At 48.5% G+C, this 18,852-nt stretch overlaps 1 protein-coding gene across 1 annotated transcript in view; it reads left to right on the top strand.

The window, feature by feature from the left end:
* The window catches only part of Slc2a9 (solute carrier family 2 member 9), a 127,276-nt gene that overhangs the window by 59,280 nt on the left and 49,144 nt on the right, over window positions 1-18,852 (top strand). The window contains exons 7-8 of the mRNA XM_005366032.2: window positions 7,893-8,080; window positions 12,593-12,703. Coding sequence (XP_005366089.1) covers window positions 7,893-8,080; window positions 12,593-12,703 — 299 coding nt within the window. The remainder of the gene's footprint in view (window positions 1-7,892; window positions 8,081-12,592; window positions 12,704-18,852) is intronic.

Raw genomic sequence — 18,852 nt, 5'->3', positions numbered from 1 at the left:
CCTCCCATCTTGCCTCAGGAGTACTGGGCTCACAGACGCACACTGCCATGTCTGACTTCGCCTGGATTCTGGGTTCTGAACTCAGATCCACCTGCTTTCTTGGCAAGCTCTTTCCTCACTGAGCCATCTCCCCAGCCCTGGTGTTGCTTTAGGCGTACAGCTGAGAGAACTCTCCTTGCTGGTCTGAGGACACTATTTTGACTGCCATACAGAAACATTTCCAAAGACCTCTTTTCATTGCATGATTTTTTTTTAAAGAATTACTTTTACACTCCTGCAGAAATGTCCCCCTTTCCTTGAGGTATTATTGCTAATTAGTATTATTAATCATTTGTTAATTTTACACTTTCTGCCAGGCATTCTCAGCCAATTCTCTTCAAGCTTGCAATGCCTTGTAACTGGAGCGCAGGCAGTGTCCCCAACTGTGTCACATCTTGGTTTGTGCTGTCACGGTTGGTTTTTAAATCTTCAATTTCTTTGAGGAATTTTTTCTTTGACTCAGTCTCTTTTGCTCCAGGCTGGCCTCAGACTCACTCTATAACTGTGTAAGTTGCTGTGATAAAATACCATGACCAAAGCAGCTCGTGGAAGAACGGGTTTATTAGGGTTTACAGTTCCAGAGGGATGAAAGTCCATTATGTCAGGGAGGCATGACAGAAAGTGGCAGGCGCAGAAGCTTAGGGCTCACGTCTTGAACCACAGGCCCCAAACAGAAAAGCTGTGAGCAGAGCAAGGCCTTAGGCTCTCAAAGCCCACTCCTAGTAACACACTTTGTCCAGCAAGGCCACACACCTAAGCCTCCCCAGTCAGCAGCAGCAACTGGGGACTGAGTATTCACATGCAGGAGCCTATGGGGGACCATCTCGCTCAGGTCACCACAGTGGCCATGATGACCCTCAGCTCCTGGTGCCCCTGCCTCACCAGGGTTCAGGTTTCAAGCATACACCACCACTCCTTGAATCCTTATCAGGTTCTTTATAAAATACCTGTATATCTATCAGATTATTTCGATCAGAAGGAAGAATTATTATCCTCCAATTTGATAATCATTATCCGAGTCACTGACTGGTAAACTGTACCAAATCAATGTATCACTATGTGCTGATCACGAAGGAAATCAGTGGTTGCCTTACTGGCTTCTCCACACTATAGGGTCTCCCACATCCTCATACAGACCACGAGCTTCCAGGCCCAGGCCCAGTTAAATTGTATAAAACTCCATAGAGCCTCAACATCTCCTCCTACACCCCTTCACAGCTATGACAATGAAGAGACCTTGAGCCTGCACTGGAAGCCCCATGATGTCTGCTCTTAAATACCAGTCTTGTCTAAGCTCCTATTTTAGAAGTCTTTAGCCTTGCACTGTGCAAGACAAAGAGCTCAGAGCATCTCTCTGCACAAAGAGCCATTGGGCATGTTCCATGTGATATTCCTTTGTCATGGGAAAGAAGCCTTCAGACATCTCTGGGCTTTACTCTGCTAGAGGTCAAGAGTATTCAAAGAAAGAAAGTAAGGCTGCCACCACAGTGCAGTGTCACAAGCTGTCAGCTCAGAGCAACTACCTATACATCAGCTAACTCTGTCCAGTTGTTCTGGGGACCAGAAGTAGAAAGTCAAAGGACTAGAAGAGCCATACTTCTCTGCTAGCTGGTGATGGTGGACAGAATCCTTAATTCCCCGGCACCCTTAGTATCTCATATCCTAAGTACCCTAGAATCCTCAGTGCTCCTGCATCCTCAGTGCTCCTGCATCCTCAGTCCTCCTGCATCCTCAGTGCTCCTGCATCCTCAGTACCCTAGCATCCTCAGTCCTCCTGCATCCTCAGTGTTCCTGTATCCTCAGTCCTCCCGCATCCTCAGTCCTCCTGAACCCTCGATCCTTCTGCATCCTCAGTGCTCCAACATACTTAGTCTTCCTGTACTGCAGTGTTCCCACACCCACAGTGTGCCTTGGCTGGCAGCCGCATCCCCAGCCCCCTCCATGCTTACATTTTCACTGAGACTCAGTATCTGTTCTCCAATCTCTTTGGCCTACAAAGACAGGAATCAGATGAACCAGACCACCCTGGGGTGACCCCCACCACCAGGCACACCAGGTGGCTGTTTGCAGAGCTCACATTCACAGGTACCATATGATAACAGGTATACAAACAACTTAAGCCACGACAGAAGGTTACAACATTTGGTACCCACTGTCTAGACAGAGAAAAGGAAGAAAAGGTAGACTAGTCAAGGGAGGGAGAGTGCAGCCAGCACCTGCTGCAATTGCCAATGTATTGCTACACACACACACACACACACACACACACACACACCAGACCTAGGGTCTTGCACATGCTAGGCAAGGGCTCTATCACTGAGCTTCAACTCCAGCCCCTATTGTATATTTATAGTGTCTGTACCTCAACAGGAGCCAGGTAGCATTCTAATGACGTGTATGCTGACATTCAGTACTAGCAACCACATCAATACTATTATGTCCAGTTTTCCGGTGAGGAAGCTGAGGCCCAGAAACTTGAAGGAAGTGGTAAGGCCAGGGTTTGAATGTGGTCATGAGGAGGCTTCCATACTCCTTACTTGTCTGACAGCAGTGTCAGGGGTGAATCATTTACTCTGGGTCATGGTCAGAGGCTACAGTCCATCGTGGCAAGGAAGGCATGTGGCAGGAGCATGCAGCTGCTTCTCCCATCTCTGGGGACCAGGAAGCAGAGAGACATGACTGTCAATCCTCACCTCACTTTCTTCTTTCCTCCCTTTTCTTCACTCTGGGGTTCTAAGCCGTAGGGATGGTACGATGTTCTCCTCGGTTAAACCTCTTGGGGAAACATCCTCAAGGACACATCTGGAAGTGTGTCTCCTAGGTGATTCTAAAGCTAGTCAAGGTGACAGTGGAGATGAACCATCACAGCCCTGGCTTATGTATATCACATGTTTGCACAGTCAGAACATAGTCACGAGGGGGCTTTGCAGACACCAAGCCTGAGGAAGAAGGCTCAAGGCAGGGATGATTTGTCCAGGCCCCACAACTAAGGGGCAGCATCCATGGCCCCAGCTCTCTGTGTTTTAAATACATGGCGCTGTGTCATGGGGGATGTTTGAAGTACAGAGTTAGGCTGTGCTTGATTTCAGTTCTGTTGAGTCAGTGAGGCACACATAGCTCAAGACACCACTTCATTGATCTGGAAGAGCTCAGAGCTGAAAGTCTGACCCACACTTGGCCTCACAAGATGCAGGGCTCAGAAATTCATGAGAGCAAAAGAAAACAACTCCAGTGGGTACCACAGACTGAACTGTGTGTCCCCCAATTCACCTCTGGGCCCCAAGCCTACAGAGTGACTGGGTCTGGAGGTAGACACGCAAGGAGGTAATTAAGTGACATATGGTCCCAAGGGTGGAGACTGATCCATAGACCTGGCATCCTCACCATGGAGGGACATAGCCAGGAGCAGCGTATGCATGCAACCATGATCCACCAACTGAGTTCATGCAGCATTTGGGTCAAGGACACAGGCAGCCTTTCCAAGTATAGAAATAACTCAAATCCCACCTGTGAAAATGTGACATGATCATGCAGAGGGGAGTTATTTGATAATTTTTTATTGCTGTGATGAAACACCATGGCCAAGGCTTATAAAAGAACCCTTTTAATTGGGCTTATGGTTTAGGAGAGTGAGCGTCCACCAAGCAAAGGCATGGTGATAGAAACAGCTGAGAGCTCACATCTTGGTCTTCAAGTAGGAGGCAGAGGGCGAACTGGGAATGAATCTTTTGAAAACTGTGAGTGATTTCACCTCCCAGTATTCCCAGTGATACACCTCCTCCAACAAAGCCATACCTCCTAATCCTTCCCAAAGGGTCCAACAAGCATTCAAAGATGAGCCTATGAGGGTCATTCACATTCAAACCACTGTAGGGGACACACCTAATGATTACACAATAGGGATTCTACCTCTCAGGCTCTGCTGCTTCCCATCCTCCATCTACCTGCAAACCTATCAGTGACTCGGGAAATGCTCCAAGCATGGACCAAACGAGGCCACAGTTTCTGTCAGTTTGCTCAGAGACTTTCTCGTCTAGAGGCCCCATTTTCAATCTCCAATGGACAAGTGATGCTTAGAACTTACTAGAATGAGAGATCAAGCCGGGGACCCTGAAAGTTGACTAACCATAGTGGCTGGAAAAGCAGAGCTCTTCCGTCTCTAATCTCCCAGGGTGCAGTTGCTGCCTACCCCACAGCCTTCAGAGCCCTTTCTTCCAGACTGCAAGCATGTGACCCCAGGGAAGGGAGAACCTGTGAATCTGTTCAAAGAGGCTGAAAACAGGAACCTGCTTCCCAACTTCCTGGCACAGGATTCAGAGTCCAGCCAAGGGCCATAGAGGTCTCCAACAAACTGAGCTCCTTCTGATGCTAATGAACAGCCATAGGGCTGGTGGGTCCCTACACAGCCCAACACACCGAGGGTTCCTCAGGCTAGCATGGAGCTCACACCAGCAGCATGGCTCTCAGAGGCCCTGTGTAAGACATGCAAGCTTGCTCACTCACTCTGGGTCCCCTCGAGCTGTCATGGGGGCTACTGTTGTAGGAGCTGTTTGTTTGTTCCTGGCTGCTCAGCCCCGAAATAACCACACAGAAACTGTTCTAATTAAACCACTGCTTGGCCCATTAGCTCTAGTTTCTTATTGGCTAATTCTTACATAATAATTTAACCAATTTCTATTAATCTACATTTTGCCACATGGCTGTGGCTTACCAGCAAGGTTCTGGCATGTCTGTTCCCGCCGGCAGCTACATGGCATCTAACTCTGCCTTCCTTCTCCCAGCATTCAGTTTAGTTTTCTCTACCTAGTTCTACTCTTTTGCCTTATCATAGGCCAAGACAGTTTTTATATTAACCAATGGTATTCACATCATACAGAGGGGAATCCCACATCACCTCCCCTTTTCTGTCTAATCCCACATCACACAAACAACCTGACAAGATGGGCTTTATCATTTCCATTTCATGGAATCAAGCATAGAAAACAGGAAGTGGTTAATTAGTCTTGGGTCACACAAGAGACGCAGGGCAGGATGTGAAGCCCAGGCCATCTTGGATCCCAGGCATCATGGGACTGGAGAGCTGGGTTTTCTTACTGTGAACTCAGTCCCGAGGGCTGACAGCTTCTGGTCTCAGAAATATCAGTCTCTCCCTCTGTGTTAGTGATGAAATACCTGATGTGAAGCACGTGAGGAAGGATGGGTTTATTTGGGCTCATGGTTTGTGGGCATAGTCCATCCTGCTGGGGAAGGTAGGACAGGAGCTGGCCTAGCCATGGCGGCAGAAGCCTGAGGTGGCTGCTGTCCCACCATATCCACAGTTGAGAAGCAGACAGACGAGAGCTGGAGTTCTTTTTATTTAGTCCAAGACTCCAGCCCACGGTTGATGCCACTAAATGAGTCTTCTTGCCTTAGGTTAAGTCAATCTAGAGACTTCCCCACAGACATGTGCACAAGTTTGTCTCCTAGATGAGTCTAAGCGCAGTCAAATGGTCAGTGAAGCCTAACCGTCCCATCCCTATCGTGACCGTAGCAGAGGATGTCCTTGGAGCCTCACTCCAACCCCAGGCCCCAGACCCTAGGCCTACACTCCTGGGCTTGCTCTGCTCTGGAGGAGATGATGGCTGAGATGAAGCTCAATGAACAAGAAGATGGACAGGCACTGAATCAGAAAACAGAGAGAAATGGGCACTGGTGCCCGTGGGTGTCTGCATTGCTCAAGTTCCAGGATGGTCTTCAGCTGCTGAAGGTTCCCCTCCTCCAGCTGCCTGGAGCACCCTTCAATCCCCTCCCCCATACAGCTTAGCTCCAGGTGGACATTCTCATAGAGAGGGTCTTATGCTATAGCAAGAGCCCCAAACCTAAATAAGCTAAAGCCCCAATAACAGCTCCATCGAGCAATCATAGAAAGCAGGAAGCATGCAGCTCAAATACCTGGAAATTAACAAGCAAAAGGTGGCCCCAGTGGTCAGGGTCTGGATGATCCGTTCTGTACTGGAAGGGAGGAAGTGGTGTGCTAGAGGGTGGGACAGGTGTGGTGTGCATGTCTGTGTATCTCTCTGTGTGTCTGTGTTCCTTTGGGAGGAACAAGGAGCTTCTTGCTCTTTGTCTCAGCCCAAGAGGTGCTTGGCAATATCCCAAGGCCTTTTAGATGGTCACAGCTAGAGTTAGAATTCAGGGACAGTGTCAACCATCCTACTATGCACCAATGCCCCCACTGCAGCTACTCAGCCCAAGATGTCCTTGGTACCAAAATCGAGGTCCCTGTTGTAGGGAAGGGTCTGGATTTACCATCTAAGCCATGCTAACAAACATCACCCTGGCAGCTGTTCTCTGCCAGGTGCCTCCTGGTGCTGACAGAAGGTGATGTGTGTGTGTGTGTGTGTGTGTGTGTGTGTGTGTGTGTGTGTGTGTGTTGGAGGGGTACTTAGAGATCCAATAGCAGTGCAAGAGGGGATGCTGGGAAGAAAAAGTTTAGGGAGTGAGAGAGTCAGACCCTGGAGATGTCAGCAAGGAAAAGGCTGTAGAGGGAAATTATGATGAACTCTGTGCATCATCATCATCATCGTCATCATCATCATCATCATAATAATAATATGACTGAATTATTCAAGGTGAAAGGGTAGGGACAATAAAGTTTCCCACATTTTGTAATGGAAATACACATACCGATAAGGTGAGAAAAATATTTTCATGGTCACGAACTCTAGGGCTGTTTTATGAAATGGATGTTATATCTTGAACTTGAAAAACAATTTCAAAATACAATAGCTTGGCGTGCAGTGGAAACCCAGCCACTTCTCACCTGTACCATTAATTGGTACTGCCAAAAGCATTAAATTGCATCTTCCAAAGAGACACTCGGAAGCAGCTTGCAGTACCACCGAAGCCATTCTGGGCTCGCTGCCTGGAAAATCTGGAGTCGGCTGGGCCACTTTACTTTTCTACTTAAAAAGAGCAATTTCTCACGCCTGAGATGTAGGAACCATGTCATTAAGGACACTGCCTGCTGTGTCTGGAATGGACTGTCCACAGGGGCCATCACTGCTGCCACCTCTCCCCGTAGCGGGAAGATCGAGGACAATGAATATTCAAGCTTCTGCACTGAAAGCACGCTGTGTGATCTGGCTGTTATGATCTCGGAGGTCTGCTTGTACAAGGGTTAAAATACAGTTCCTCCAATGGCTAGAGATTTGCAATGCTTGACTTGAAAATACATCTATCAAGAGAGCGTGTGGATCGTCACTCTCCTGTTTGAGACTTATCACACTCAGCACATCCGCGTTCCAGAGGGTCACATGGAAAGGGCTTCAGTGACGTCATTAGGTTCAGTCCTCTTCCATCCATAGAGGCAACTTTGGGGTTGGTCAACTTGTGGCCAGGTGGCCCTTGACCTCCCTCAGTGAGGATGGGCCAGGCAAACAGAAAGTGCCCAGTGAATTTCACTGGAACAGCAGTTCTGGTGGGGGAGCTCTAAGCAAGGTTTGATATGCTTGATACTATGCAATTTTCCCCCAGCATGAGGGTCAGGACTGTAAATAAAAGATAAATGTGACGACTGTCCCAGAAGACGGATTTGAATACTGGGCATGCTCTGATTTTCTCTGTGTGTTTGGGGGGGGGGGAGCGGTGATTGGTAGACCCAGGCTCTCTCTCAGCCCACTTGGTGACATCAGGAAAGTTGGCTGTGTCTCTAGACCCTTATCTCCCCATTTTCAAGCACAGTTTTTGTACAGCCTCCGGGAGATCACAGGCCCCTGACAAGGGTATGTCCAGGTAGTGGGGCCCAATGAAGGTCAGCATCCTAGAGCTAATCCCTGTCCAACACCCCAATCCCTGTCGGTTCTCCTTCACAGCCTTCCAAACGTTTCTGGGCAAAGAAGATGTCTCCCGAGAGCTGGAGGAGGTACTGGCTGAGAGCCATGTGCAGAGGAACGTCCACCTGGTGTCCGTGCTGGAGCTGCTGAGGGCACCTTTTGTCCGCTGGCAGGTCATCACTGTCATTATCACCATGGCCAGCTACCAGCTGTGTGGACTCAATGCGGTGAGTACACTTCCCCACCCCAACACACACACACACACACACACACACACACACACACACACACACACACACATCAGTATCAACAGAGAAACTGAGGGAGGGAGGCCAGAATGTGAGTGGCTCTGAATGTGAGACCTGCATGTCTGACTTCAAGACCCAGCTCTGTAAGCCTCTCCTAAGGCTTTCGTCTGTGGAACTTGCTGGTCCTCACTTCCCACCTCTGTAGAACGGGATAGGCTGGAGTGGACTTATCCACACAGCCAGCACAGTTGTCCCTTGCACTGTCACCTGTTGTCCTACTGTGTGTCCCTGGAAATAAAGTATCATGGCTCTCAATAAAAAGACACAGGAAGACAAAGGGACAGAGGACCAAAATGATTTAAATAGAAACGTCTTAGTGGTGTGGCTTCATCTTGTTGGAGCCAGAGCTGAGGCCTCTCTGGAGGCTCCAGGCCTCTAACTCTCTCCAGTGTGCCAGAAGGTAAAATCCCCAAATCCAAGAAGTAAAGAAACTGAGTGTGGCTGCTTCTAGGGAACCGAGGGGGATGGCTCACCTTGAGATATCAACTTAAGGATGCAGACAGGCTTCTAGGCACACAGCACAGAGAACATTTAAGAGACGAAGGGGCGGGGGAGAGAGAAAGAGGGAGAGAGGGAGGGAGAAAGGGAAAGAGAGGGAGGAAGGGAAACAGAGAGGGAGGAAGGGAGGGAGGGAGGGAGGGAGGGAGGGAGAAGGGTAGCTGTGGGGAGGACCCCCAAAGAGCCCAGATGATGGAGCTCAGCCTTATACCTGCCCAATGAGAGTCTGGCACCCCTGTTATTGTGTGGGTGATCCTCAGGTGGGGAAGGAGTGGCAGCAAGGCTCCTGTCCAGCAGCAGAAACGACTGCCTAGGAAGACAGCAGCCACACATTCTGCCTGGTTTCAGCATCTCCATCTCCAGATTCTATTTTTTGGAAACTCTGCTGTAAAATGAGATCACTCGGCTCCTTAGTCATTTCTGCCTTTTGCCTTGGTCTGGTTAAGTGAGAAGAACAATGTGGAGTTGGGAGTACAGAGCTCAGCCTAGGCCCAGGTAGCCACGGCCCATCCTGCCATTTTCCTCCCTCACACAGGTTCAAGGTCAGGTATATCAGACCCTCATTGTTCTTAGGGGAGAGGAAGGATGCTCTGTTTCCTAAGGCTCATACTTGGAGTCTTAAGGACATGCGGAGTTCTTACTTAACGAGGCTGTTAGATGGAAAACCATGACATTGCTGGGCAGATCCTTCTCCTCCACCAGGACCTAATTTCCTATCTGCATATCCTGTAATGGATGAATTCTGCCAGAGTGGCTTCAAGCCCCACTGCACAGAGGTGTGCCAGAAAAATCTATCTGGTGGGCTGCAGGCATGAGGGTGACTGTTTCCCGCTCCCCAGTTCATATGCCTGACGCAGGACAAAGAGCTTTGGACTTAGTCAGAAGCCTGGATTCCCACCTCACTGTTGTGTACCTAGAGAAAGCAACCTGGGTCATCTGCTCTCCCTGGCCTGACTATGCACTCAGCTGTGGTCCTGATCGCGTGCACACATAGCGCCTTGTGGGGCCAGGAGTTGACTGTCCTTCAGGCCTCACTGTTGGGCACAGAAACACTGCGACTTTTTAAAAGGTTTCTAGCTAGAAACAGTAGAAAGGAGATTTGAGCACTGATTGTCTGAATCTCAAGCTCTGTGTACTTAAGCCCCAAGCAGTGAGGGACCTCAGAGACCCCTCAAGGTATTCCATGGCTGCTTCAGCATGTTAGAACCAGGGCAGGAGGGAACCTGGGGCAACCTGCAAAAGAGGAGGTGGGTGCAGCTGCTCACGCAGACTATGTGAGGTGGGGGCAGCCATGGCTCCATGGCTCCATGACTCTGAGTGTTCTAGACACTTCCTCCCTCATGTCACAAGGGCCTGAAACTGTCAAATCATATCACCTTCAGTTCACACAGAGGTCAAAGCGAAGGCAGTTACTTCCCCCTTCCTTGGAATGAGGTGTAGGGGCAGGGTGCTTCATGGGCAGAATAGGACAGGATAGCCCTGCAGACCTCACAGGTTCCAGGCTGGGGTTGGGGCGGGTGTGAAGGGCAGCTCCTGTCTAGCGATGTCTAAATGCCTTCAGCAAGATCGCTTAGCCCTCTCCATGGCCACATGACAGTGAATACAGAATGTCATGCGCAGTGACTCTTACCACTGACTTTCAACCTGCTGAGGATGCCCACGGCTGTGCCACTGCACAGAGCAAGGAAACTAGGAAAGAGAGGGGTCACAAAAGCCAGAGGAGCAGGTGAGAGATTCTGAGCTGAGATGACGCAGAGCTGGAGAAAGCTTCTACAGGAAAATATATACCAAGTTTGCATGGGGGCTGCAAGCTCTGTCTCCCAGTGAGTGGAAGGCAGAGAGCATGGTGGCCCTAAAAACCAGTGAGTTGGGGTGACAATAAACAATCCTTTTAACCAAGTCTGCAATCCAACCATGATGGGGTCTGGGAGACCATGGCTACCCAAAGGGGAGGGAGCTTGGGTGACAAATCCGGGGACACTGGGGGTTTGGAATGATAGGTAGGTAGCCTCAACCACACAAGAACTGGCAGGCTAGTGAGGGGCTGCCTCTGTTCCCTGCAAATTTGGTAGTCAATGTTTATATTGGTAGACTAAAGTCCCACCTCCCCCAGCCACTCAAATGGGAGGCAGATAACACAGGGCAGTGTCCCCTTGCTTCGTGTGAACGTTAAGACCCATCTCTGCCAACTGATGGCAAGGATCAGGACAGTAACTGATTTGAGCTGTGTCTCTGGGTGTTCATGAGGCCTTGTGTAGAATTACCTATCACTGCAAACCTACCCAGCTGCTGGGTACAAGCTTCTCAAACAACTGTTTGTAACAAGATAGATTAGAAACAAGGACTTCCTCACACAGGCGTCAGAGCAGCGTAGCCAGTGTTGAGCCTGAGCTGTGAGCATCCATGGCTCTGCCAAGAGCTGTCCCCGTCCCGATGTTTTTGTATGTAAAGGGACCCAGTGAAGAAACTGCTGACAAGTCCATGATATGATCAAAGGTTTTTACTGTAGGAGAGAGAGAGAGAGAGAGAGAGAGAGAGAGAGAGAGAGAGAGAGAGAGAGAGAGAGAACAGCCGGAGACCTCTGGAAGAGTCCAGAGCAGAGAAAAGAAGTAGACTGGATATGACCAGGGCTAGGGCAACAGGAAACTGGACAAGAGCAGTAGAGATAACAGGATAGCAAGAGATAGAAGATGGAGCAGAGAGAAAGAATAAGAGGGAGTGAAAGAGTGACTGGTGAGGTTAGAGGAGGAGGTGAGAAGGACCGAATGCTAGCAAGGATCTTAAAGCGTGTAAGAGGAACTTGGGATACTAAGGGAGCCTAGAGGCCAGCATGGGCTTTGATATGATGTTAGGCACCTCAGGTAGCCATATGTCCCCTATACCAGGGGTGTGGGAAATGATTCCCTCTGGTAGATGAAAACCAGTTTCATAAGCTCCTGAGCAATGCTGGCTTTTATCTAACAGTCAGAGACCCTCCTAGAGTCCAGGTTGAACTCATTTCTGGATATTGGAATCGCCTTTGGGGGTTCAGGGGGTAGGAGTTTCCTTTGGACCTGACTGTACATGTACAGTTACACAGACCCCAGGAGCATCGTGTGTACCCTATATACTGTGGTAGATCCACCATAGCGGTTACCCAGACCTCAGGAGCATTGTGTGTACCATATGTACTGTTGTAAATCCACCATGGCAGTTACCCAGACCTCAGGGGCATCGTGTGTACCGTATATACTGTGGTAGATCCGCCATGGGCAGTTCCTAGTGGGTGAGAGTAAAATGTTTTGTGGAGTAGAAACAGTTTTTGATCCTCACAGAGCACGCTTATCCAAGGTTAGTTACTGACTCGAGAGGACTACTGAGACTCTAACCATCACGTTCTCCAGCCTTGACCACAGAAAGGAAAGTGGGCAGAATAAAATAAACTTGAGAGTGTGTCTCTTTGATAAAGTTTCTTTAAAAGAGGAGGAAGAAATTGGGGTTGGGCAGGAGGGAGAGGCTGCCAGTGAGATGATTCATTCTCTAAAGGTTCTTACTACCATGTCTGACCTGCATTCAATCCCTGGATTCCACATGGTGGAAAGAGACTCCTACAACTTTTCTTCTGACATCCCTTCCCCTGACACACACACTGGTTACATGTAAATAAATGTAAGTAGAATAAGAAGCCTCCGCCAGCCCCACCGAGATTTCTGTTGCTATCCTCCTAACTGCAAGGCAGTCTAGGAAACAATGTCTCTGGTGGGCAGACATCACTCACTCCCAGGAACACAGAAGTCTTTTAGTGAAGAAGAGGGGAAGCCACATGGCCGCACGGCACAGCTCAGCTCTGAGTATGGACTCAATGGCACTGTGTAGAGAGATCCTCACACCTTATTCTAACTGAGAGAGGAGGCTGAGGTCTCTGGATGACATGTCTTTTCTTCTGTATTACAGATCTGGTTCTATACCAATAGTATCTTTGGGGAATCTGGGATCCCTCAGGACAAGATCCCATACATCACGCTGAGCACCGGTGGAACTGAGACCCTAGCTGCCATCTTCTCTGTAAGTCACTGAGGGCTCCTGAGAATCCCCCAGGAGCTAAATGACAGACTCAGAGGAACTAAGAGGGTGGGCCTTGTCACAGGACCCTGTCTGGCTTTGGGACAGGCTCAGACTCCATGAGTCTCCACCCACCTGGGCTCTTGCTCACTGTATCTCCTTTCCTTGCATCTCCAATGAAAACAAATGAATCCTAGCTCTGGCTGTGTGATGCGGGGCAGTGTGCTCAGCTTCTCTGAGCCATCGCTGCTTCTCTCTTGAGGAAGTGCTCACATTTGTGATCTCGTGGGAGTGCGGTCTGTGCTTTACTCTGTAGGCACACAGTGCCCCTGAGAGTCTTCAGAATGAAAGCGGGATGGACTGACATCTCTGACACGGCAGAGTGTGGTTTCTGACCTCGAAGGAGATGCTCAGGTGTTCAGTCTCCCCCATTGATCTCCATGACAAGGGTGATGTCAGCACAGCAGGCTGACTCCCCATCCCACTGCCCACTTTTCGGTAGAATCATCTTTGGTAGATTCCCCAAAGATGCTATTGGTATAGAACCAAGTTTTTCTCCTTGCCTTCCCGAGCGTTCTAACAAGCTACTTCTTAACAAGGATCTGATCTGCTCTTTGTTAAAGGGGAAAACCTTTCAGTGCTCTACCACCTGTGAGCGTCACCAAAACCATCTCTAGCTATAGGCTGCTCCAATCCCACTACTAATTCTGACCTTGATCTACAGAAATCAGTCAGCCTGGGATGGAGACAGCAGAAGAAGCAGAAGAGGACTTGGAGTTTGGGTTCTTTTGGGGGAATTGGGGATTGTTGCTATCAGAAACCAACACCAACTTAGGGAGGTACATTTGTAAAAACCCAGGAAAACGTAAAAGAATGAAGAGATGCCCTCTGTTTGGATGGCTTGGGAAAATGCCCGCTCATCTCTACACTGTGTACAGATTTCTCTGTTCCTAGGAGGCAGTGGCTCTGTCTACATCCCACTGGGTCCTGCTTTTCTAACAGCGGCTGGTGCAGACTAACTTCCCTCCTAGTATTGATTCGGCAGCTTTAATGGGGTGCATCACGTAACCAGTATATATGAGAGTTTGCTTTGGTGATGAAGGCTGTATCGGTCCTCCAAAGCCTGTGTTCCATTTCCTTTCTAAGCTTCCATCTGTGGGGTGGGGATTTTGGCATCTCTACTCAGAACACGGATGGTCTGAGTTCCCATGCCAGCTCTGCTTCTCCTGAGACAGGTGACTCTCTAAGCAAATTGTATGATGTCCCTATGGTTCACTTTCTCCATTTATATAAGGACACATTCCTGCCTCATGGATTGGGGAATAGACAGATGACATTAAGTGACTGGCAGGGCTGGAGGATGGTGCATGCTCAGCAGGTGCCCACCATTCTATGTGTGCAGATTAAGTCACACCCTGTCACCTGAAGTGAGGCTATGGTACACGTCCTTGTGTCCTGGCAGAGAAGAACATAGCAGGGATTCTGTGTGAGTGCTTGCACGTGTGTGTGTGTGTGTGTGTGTGTGTGTGTGTGTGTGTTCTTGAGTTTAAGAGGAGAGGAGTGGCATGGCATCTGTCTCACTTCCTCTTCCTCCCAGCATTCTGTTCTGTTTACTCCACCCACCTATGTTCTAACCTATCAGGCCAAGCAGTTTCTTTATTAACCAATGACCTTCCTCCATTATTTCCCCTTTTTCTGTTTAAACAAAAAAAGAGGAAGGCTTTAACTTTAACATAGTAAAATTACATATAACAAAACAGTTATCAAGCGAGAATTACAGTTACAATATTTACATCTATTTTATCTTTATCTTAACTAAGGAAAACTATAACTATAACTATCTATTCTTCAACTCCATCAAAGACTCGAGAAGGATACAATATTACCCAAGAGTTTAAGCTTCAGAACTGGACAGCTCTACATCCCGTCCAGAGCATCCACTAACCAGCCGGCTATGCTTAGGGAAATTACCATACACCTCTGAACGGATCTGCACATTTATAAAATCAACTTTTAACCCTTGCCGTCTGTGGCAGGTGAAATTAATGGGTCCCAACGATCCGCAGGTCTGAAGTCATAGGCCGTGAGATGCTGTCAAAGGGAATGTCACAGGTGGAAGTGAGGACTTGAGCTGTGGCGGTCCCCTGGGCCTATCTGGGCAGGCAATGGACCTTTGAAGTGATAAAAGGTCAGAGGTCAGGATGTGAGGCATAAAGGGGCACTGCTGTTGCTTGGAATGGGGGCGTAGAACCCAGGAAGCTTCTGGGAACTGGGAAAACCAGTCTTTTCCTCCCCAGGGTCTCCACTGAGGGTTTTGTCCTGTGAGACCTGTTCTAGACCCCTGGATATCCAAACCATAAACTGTTACCTTTGAGTTGGTTTAAGCTACATGTTAAAGTAACAACAAGCTACTTTAACACTGCAAGAAAAAAGGGTTGTCATGGAAACAGAAATCAAAGCCTATGGGAGCTCCTTCTCCTCCCCCAAACTCAACATTCAGCAAGTCCTCTGCTCTTTCCAAAGTTTGGGTGACCTGATTTTCAGGGCCACTCAGACAACTTCATCCAACCCTTCAGGGTAATTTCCTATCAATAAAAGGACACCTGGCTTATTTTTCCACTCCCTTTGCTGAGATTTTTGACAGTCTACTAAAATGGCTCTGAGGTATAATAACACCGAGCCAGAAAGACACACTCGTTCTTTTGATCTATGGTTAATTTGGGCAGCGGCCATCCCTCAGCAGCTTGGTGGCTGTAAAAAATTGCCATCAAGCAGAACAGCTGGCTTTTCCAGGCTGGTTCTTTGGGCTTTAGCTGTGTTGTTCAGATAAGTGAACTTCCAGGGAGTGTCATTCACGTGTGAGAATGCCTGTCCACTATGGTGTAGGCAAGGGACTGGGGAGCTAGGGTTGTATGAACCCAAAGCCATAGGGAGCCAGCTCGGCCTCTGGTAAGAGTCAGGGACTTTGCTTTTAAAAGTCGGGCTCAGAAGGCAGGGGTAGGGCTGCGACAGACCCTCAGAAGGCAGGGGTGGGGCTCGGGAAGACCCTCAGAAGGCAGGGGTGGGGTTGGGGAAGACCCTCAGAAGGCAGGGGTGGGGCTGGGGAAGACCCTCAGAAGGCAGGGGTGGGGCTGGGAAGATCCTCCCCTGCACCCTCACAGGGAGTAAGGCTCTGCCAGGACCTTGATCTTGCAGTTGCAGCTGACACAGATGAGGAACAGCCCTGCTGTCTGAGCCCTGCTATCTGTAACACACTATTATTGCTGTTCTGGAAACTGTTGCAAACACTGTTGCTTGTTTGAGATTGAGACCTAGATCACAGAACAAAGTGTAGAAAAACTCAGCAGAGAAGATACCCCATCAGGTAAAACAGAACCAGACAGATGTCTTGGCCCCACCCCACTTCCTGAGCAGCTGCTTAGCAACCGCCTCTGAGCCGGCCGGTTCTGAGAGTTAGAACTGGACAAGGTGCTTACTTAGCTCCTGCCTTGCCCTGTGAGAGTTCATCCCTGCGTGAAGGCAAGATTTTGGTCTTAGAAGCCACTCTGCACTCTGCCCATCCCAGACTGAGTCTTTCCAATTCTGATTCCCAGGCTTCTGACTCTTGCCTGCCTGACATGCTTGAGGAATGTTGCACCTAGTGTTCCAGAAGCTGCCAGGAAGTGCCATGGGGTTAATATCCCGGTTGGGCCCAAAATGCTTTTGCATTTTGGTTGAAATGTCCTAAGCCTGTTTTAGCTTATTCCTCTTAGGGACCATGCCTCGCCCCACCCCATCCACCCCACCTCCCAGGAATGACATTAGTGCAGAGCTGATGCCTTGTCCCTCACACTTCTGCTGTAGACACATGAATGGGTCTCACACACATTTGTCATTTAAACAGAAATCTCCAAGCAAACGTCCATCTGCCTGGACTTCCCTGTGGTAGCTCAGCCCGCACTGTCTCGTTCCCTGTTCCCAGACTTACAGAGTCAGGGCTGTGTAGGGCAGACAGTCAGGCGTGGCTGGATGGGGATAAAGATGTACAAAGAGTCAGGATCAAATGGGCGTTTGACAACTATGGGAAGAATTCTTTCTCTGGGGAGATGTAAACAATATCTACCCCATCCTTGTAAGGCCCCAACAACGAACAACTACACCAAAATTCATCGCGGGGAGCCAGTGAGTTTGGGGGCTTGCTTGTAGATCAGGGGTGAGAGGTTACTGTCAGGGGTGGGGAGTTTGAAGGACCAAATTGTGGAACAGGCTACTAGAGTATTGGCCCTCCCCCGCACCATGTACTCATCCACCAGGAACTCTTATCACAATATGTACAAAAAAAATCACCTTGAAATGCAGTATGCATCTAAAAATCAAAGAAAAGCAATTTAGTACACCAGGAAGGGCATAGAGCAGAAATTTTTACAAAACGGGTTTCTTAGATTGGATGCACAATTAATAATTTGGATTTCATGAGAATGTAAAACTGTGGCTATTGAAAAAAATGTTGCTGAGCAAATGAAAAGGTGACCCACAGACTGGAAGACTGTATAAACATCTGACAGGGAGCCCGTTCCTGAATATGTAAAGAACCCTGAGAATTCAAGAAAAACTGCACTCGGAAAGTATTTGAACAGATCTTTCGCAAGGAAGATTCTCAAAGACCAAAAAGCACAAGAAAAAGTTCTCAGTACGATCAGGGAAGTTCCAGTGAACTTTAAGATCCTGTCATTCTAAGACAGAGTAAATTGGGAGCAAGCGGACTTTGGGAGAGGGTTGAAGGGAAGGGGAGAGGCAGGGAGGTGAGAAGAGAAAAAGGTAGGGCTCAATAAAAATCAATCAATCAATAAATAAAAAGATCCTGTCATTCACCCCAAGGACAGACAAAATTTAAATCCTGACAATTCCAAGTGTTGCCAAGGGAATGGAGCAATGGGAACTGTCACACCGCTGGTAGAAGTTTAAAGTCATTGCCCCTTCAGAGAATATTTTTCACAATTATCCACCCACTCACCATTCCACTTGCAAGTATTTACCCAAGAGAAATAAATCCATATCTACAGAGAGACTCATATACTGGTGTTCATAACAGCTTTGTGTATGAGAGACCAAAATCCAGAAGCAACCATGTCCATCAACAGGTGTGTGGTCTATCCACCCAGTGGGCTGTTGGTCAACCGTGAAAAGGAATGATTCATGCGTATCACAAACAAGACAGGTCTCAAAAAATTTACAAAGATCTGTGTGAAATTCTAAAACTGGTGACTCTAAACCCGGTGCTAAAAGGTGGATCAGGGGCTGCCTGCGGCTGAGAGAAGGGACATGAGGAGACCTTGTTGGCGGTGGGCATTTTCTATATTGCAGCTGTGGTAATAGGTAATAGATAATGTAAATTTCTCGAGATTATATTAGGCTGCAGAATTAAATAAGGACATTTCATTGAACAAAACTGTAACCCAACAAAGTTGATTTTTAAAATCCTAAGCAGAAACATGTTGCCACTGCTGTCTGCTCAAAGGTCCCAGCACACTGTGGGAGAGACAGTGATTGCAGAGGGGACCTTACAGCTCAGGGTCCCCAGAGGGTCTTCTTGGAGCACCAGAAGTCTGGTAGTTGGTTCCTAGCTGACATCAGTAACCCTGAAGGGCAGCTGTTCATCTTGAGTTAGTGTTCTTCCCTGGCAGCTTTAGTCTGGAGCAGGAATATCCAGCCACTCTGATTCCCTAAGAAGCAGGCTGAGCTTCTGCTGGGCTTGGGTGGGGGATCACACTGGTGACCTGGCCTAGCAGGACTGGTAGTGGAAGGTCTGTTTCCTCACTCTGTCTCTCTGAAAGCTCCTCAGGGCCTTCCTAGACCTTCTGAGCTCTGTCATTTCCTGTGCAAGGAGCATGTTCCAGCTTCATTCTGACTCGACTTCCTGCTTCTGCAATGACCTGGGAGAAAGCATGTCTCCTCCCCCCCCAAAAAAAGAGCCTGAATATTGATGTCATAGGGTAAATATCACTCCTCAGCTAGCTTGCATTTGAGGGCATGCTTTCAAATGTGGACCCTGTGGTTGGCTCACTTGAAGAAGCTTCCCTTACACTCTAGCCCGGGGCCCTGCACTTGGAAAACATGAATATCAATAAACAGCACACATCCATCTCTGTGTGGAATGTCACATCCAAGGGCAA

Source organism: Microtus ochrogaster, unplaced genomic scaffold, assembly GCF_000317375.1.
Source record: "Microtus ochrogaster isolate Prairie Vole_2 unplaced genomic scaffold, MicOch1.0 UNK5, whole genome shotgun sequence".
In the NCBI taxonomy this organism is placed as follows: domain Eukaryota; kingdom Metazoa; phylum Chordata; class Mammalia; order Rodentia; family Cricetidae; genus Microtus; species Microtus ochrogaster.
The sequence above is the reverse complement of the archived record's forward strand: the minus strand, read 5'-3'. Positions and strand labels throughout refer to the sequence as shown.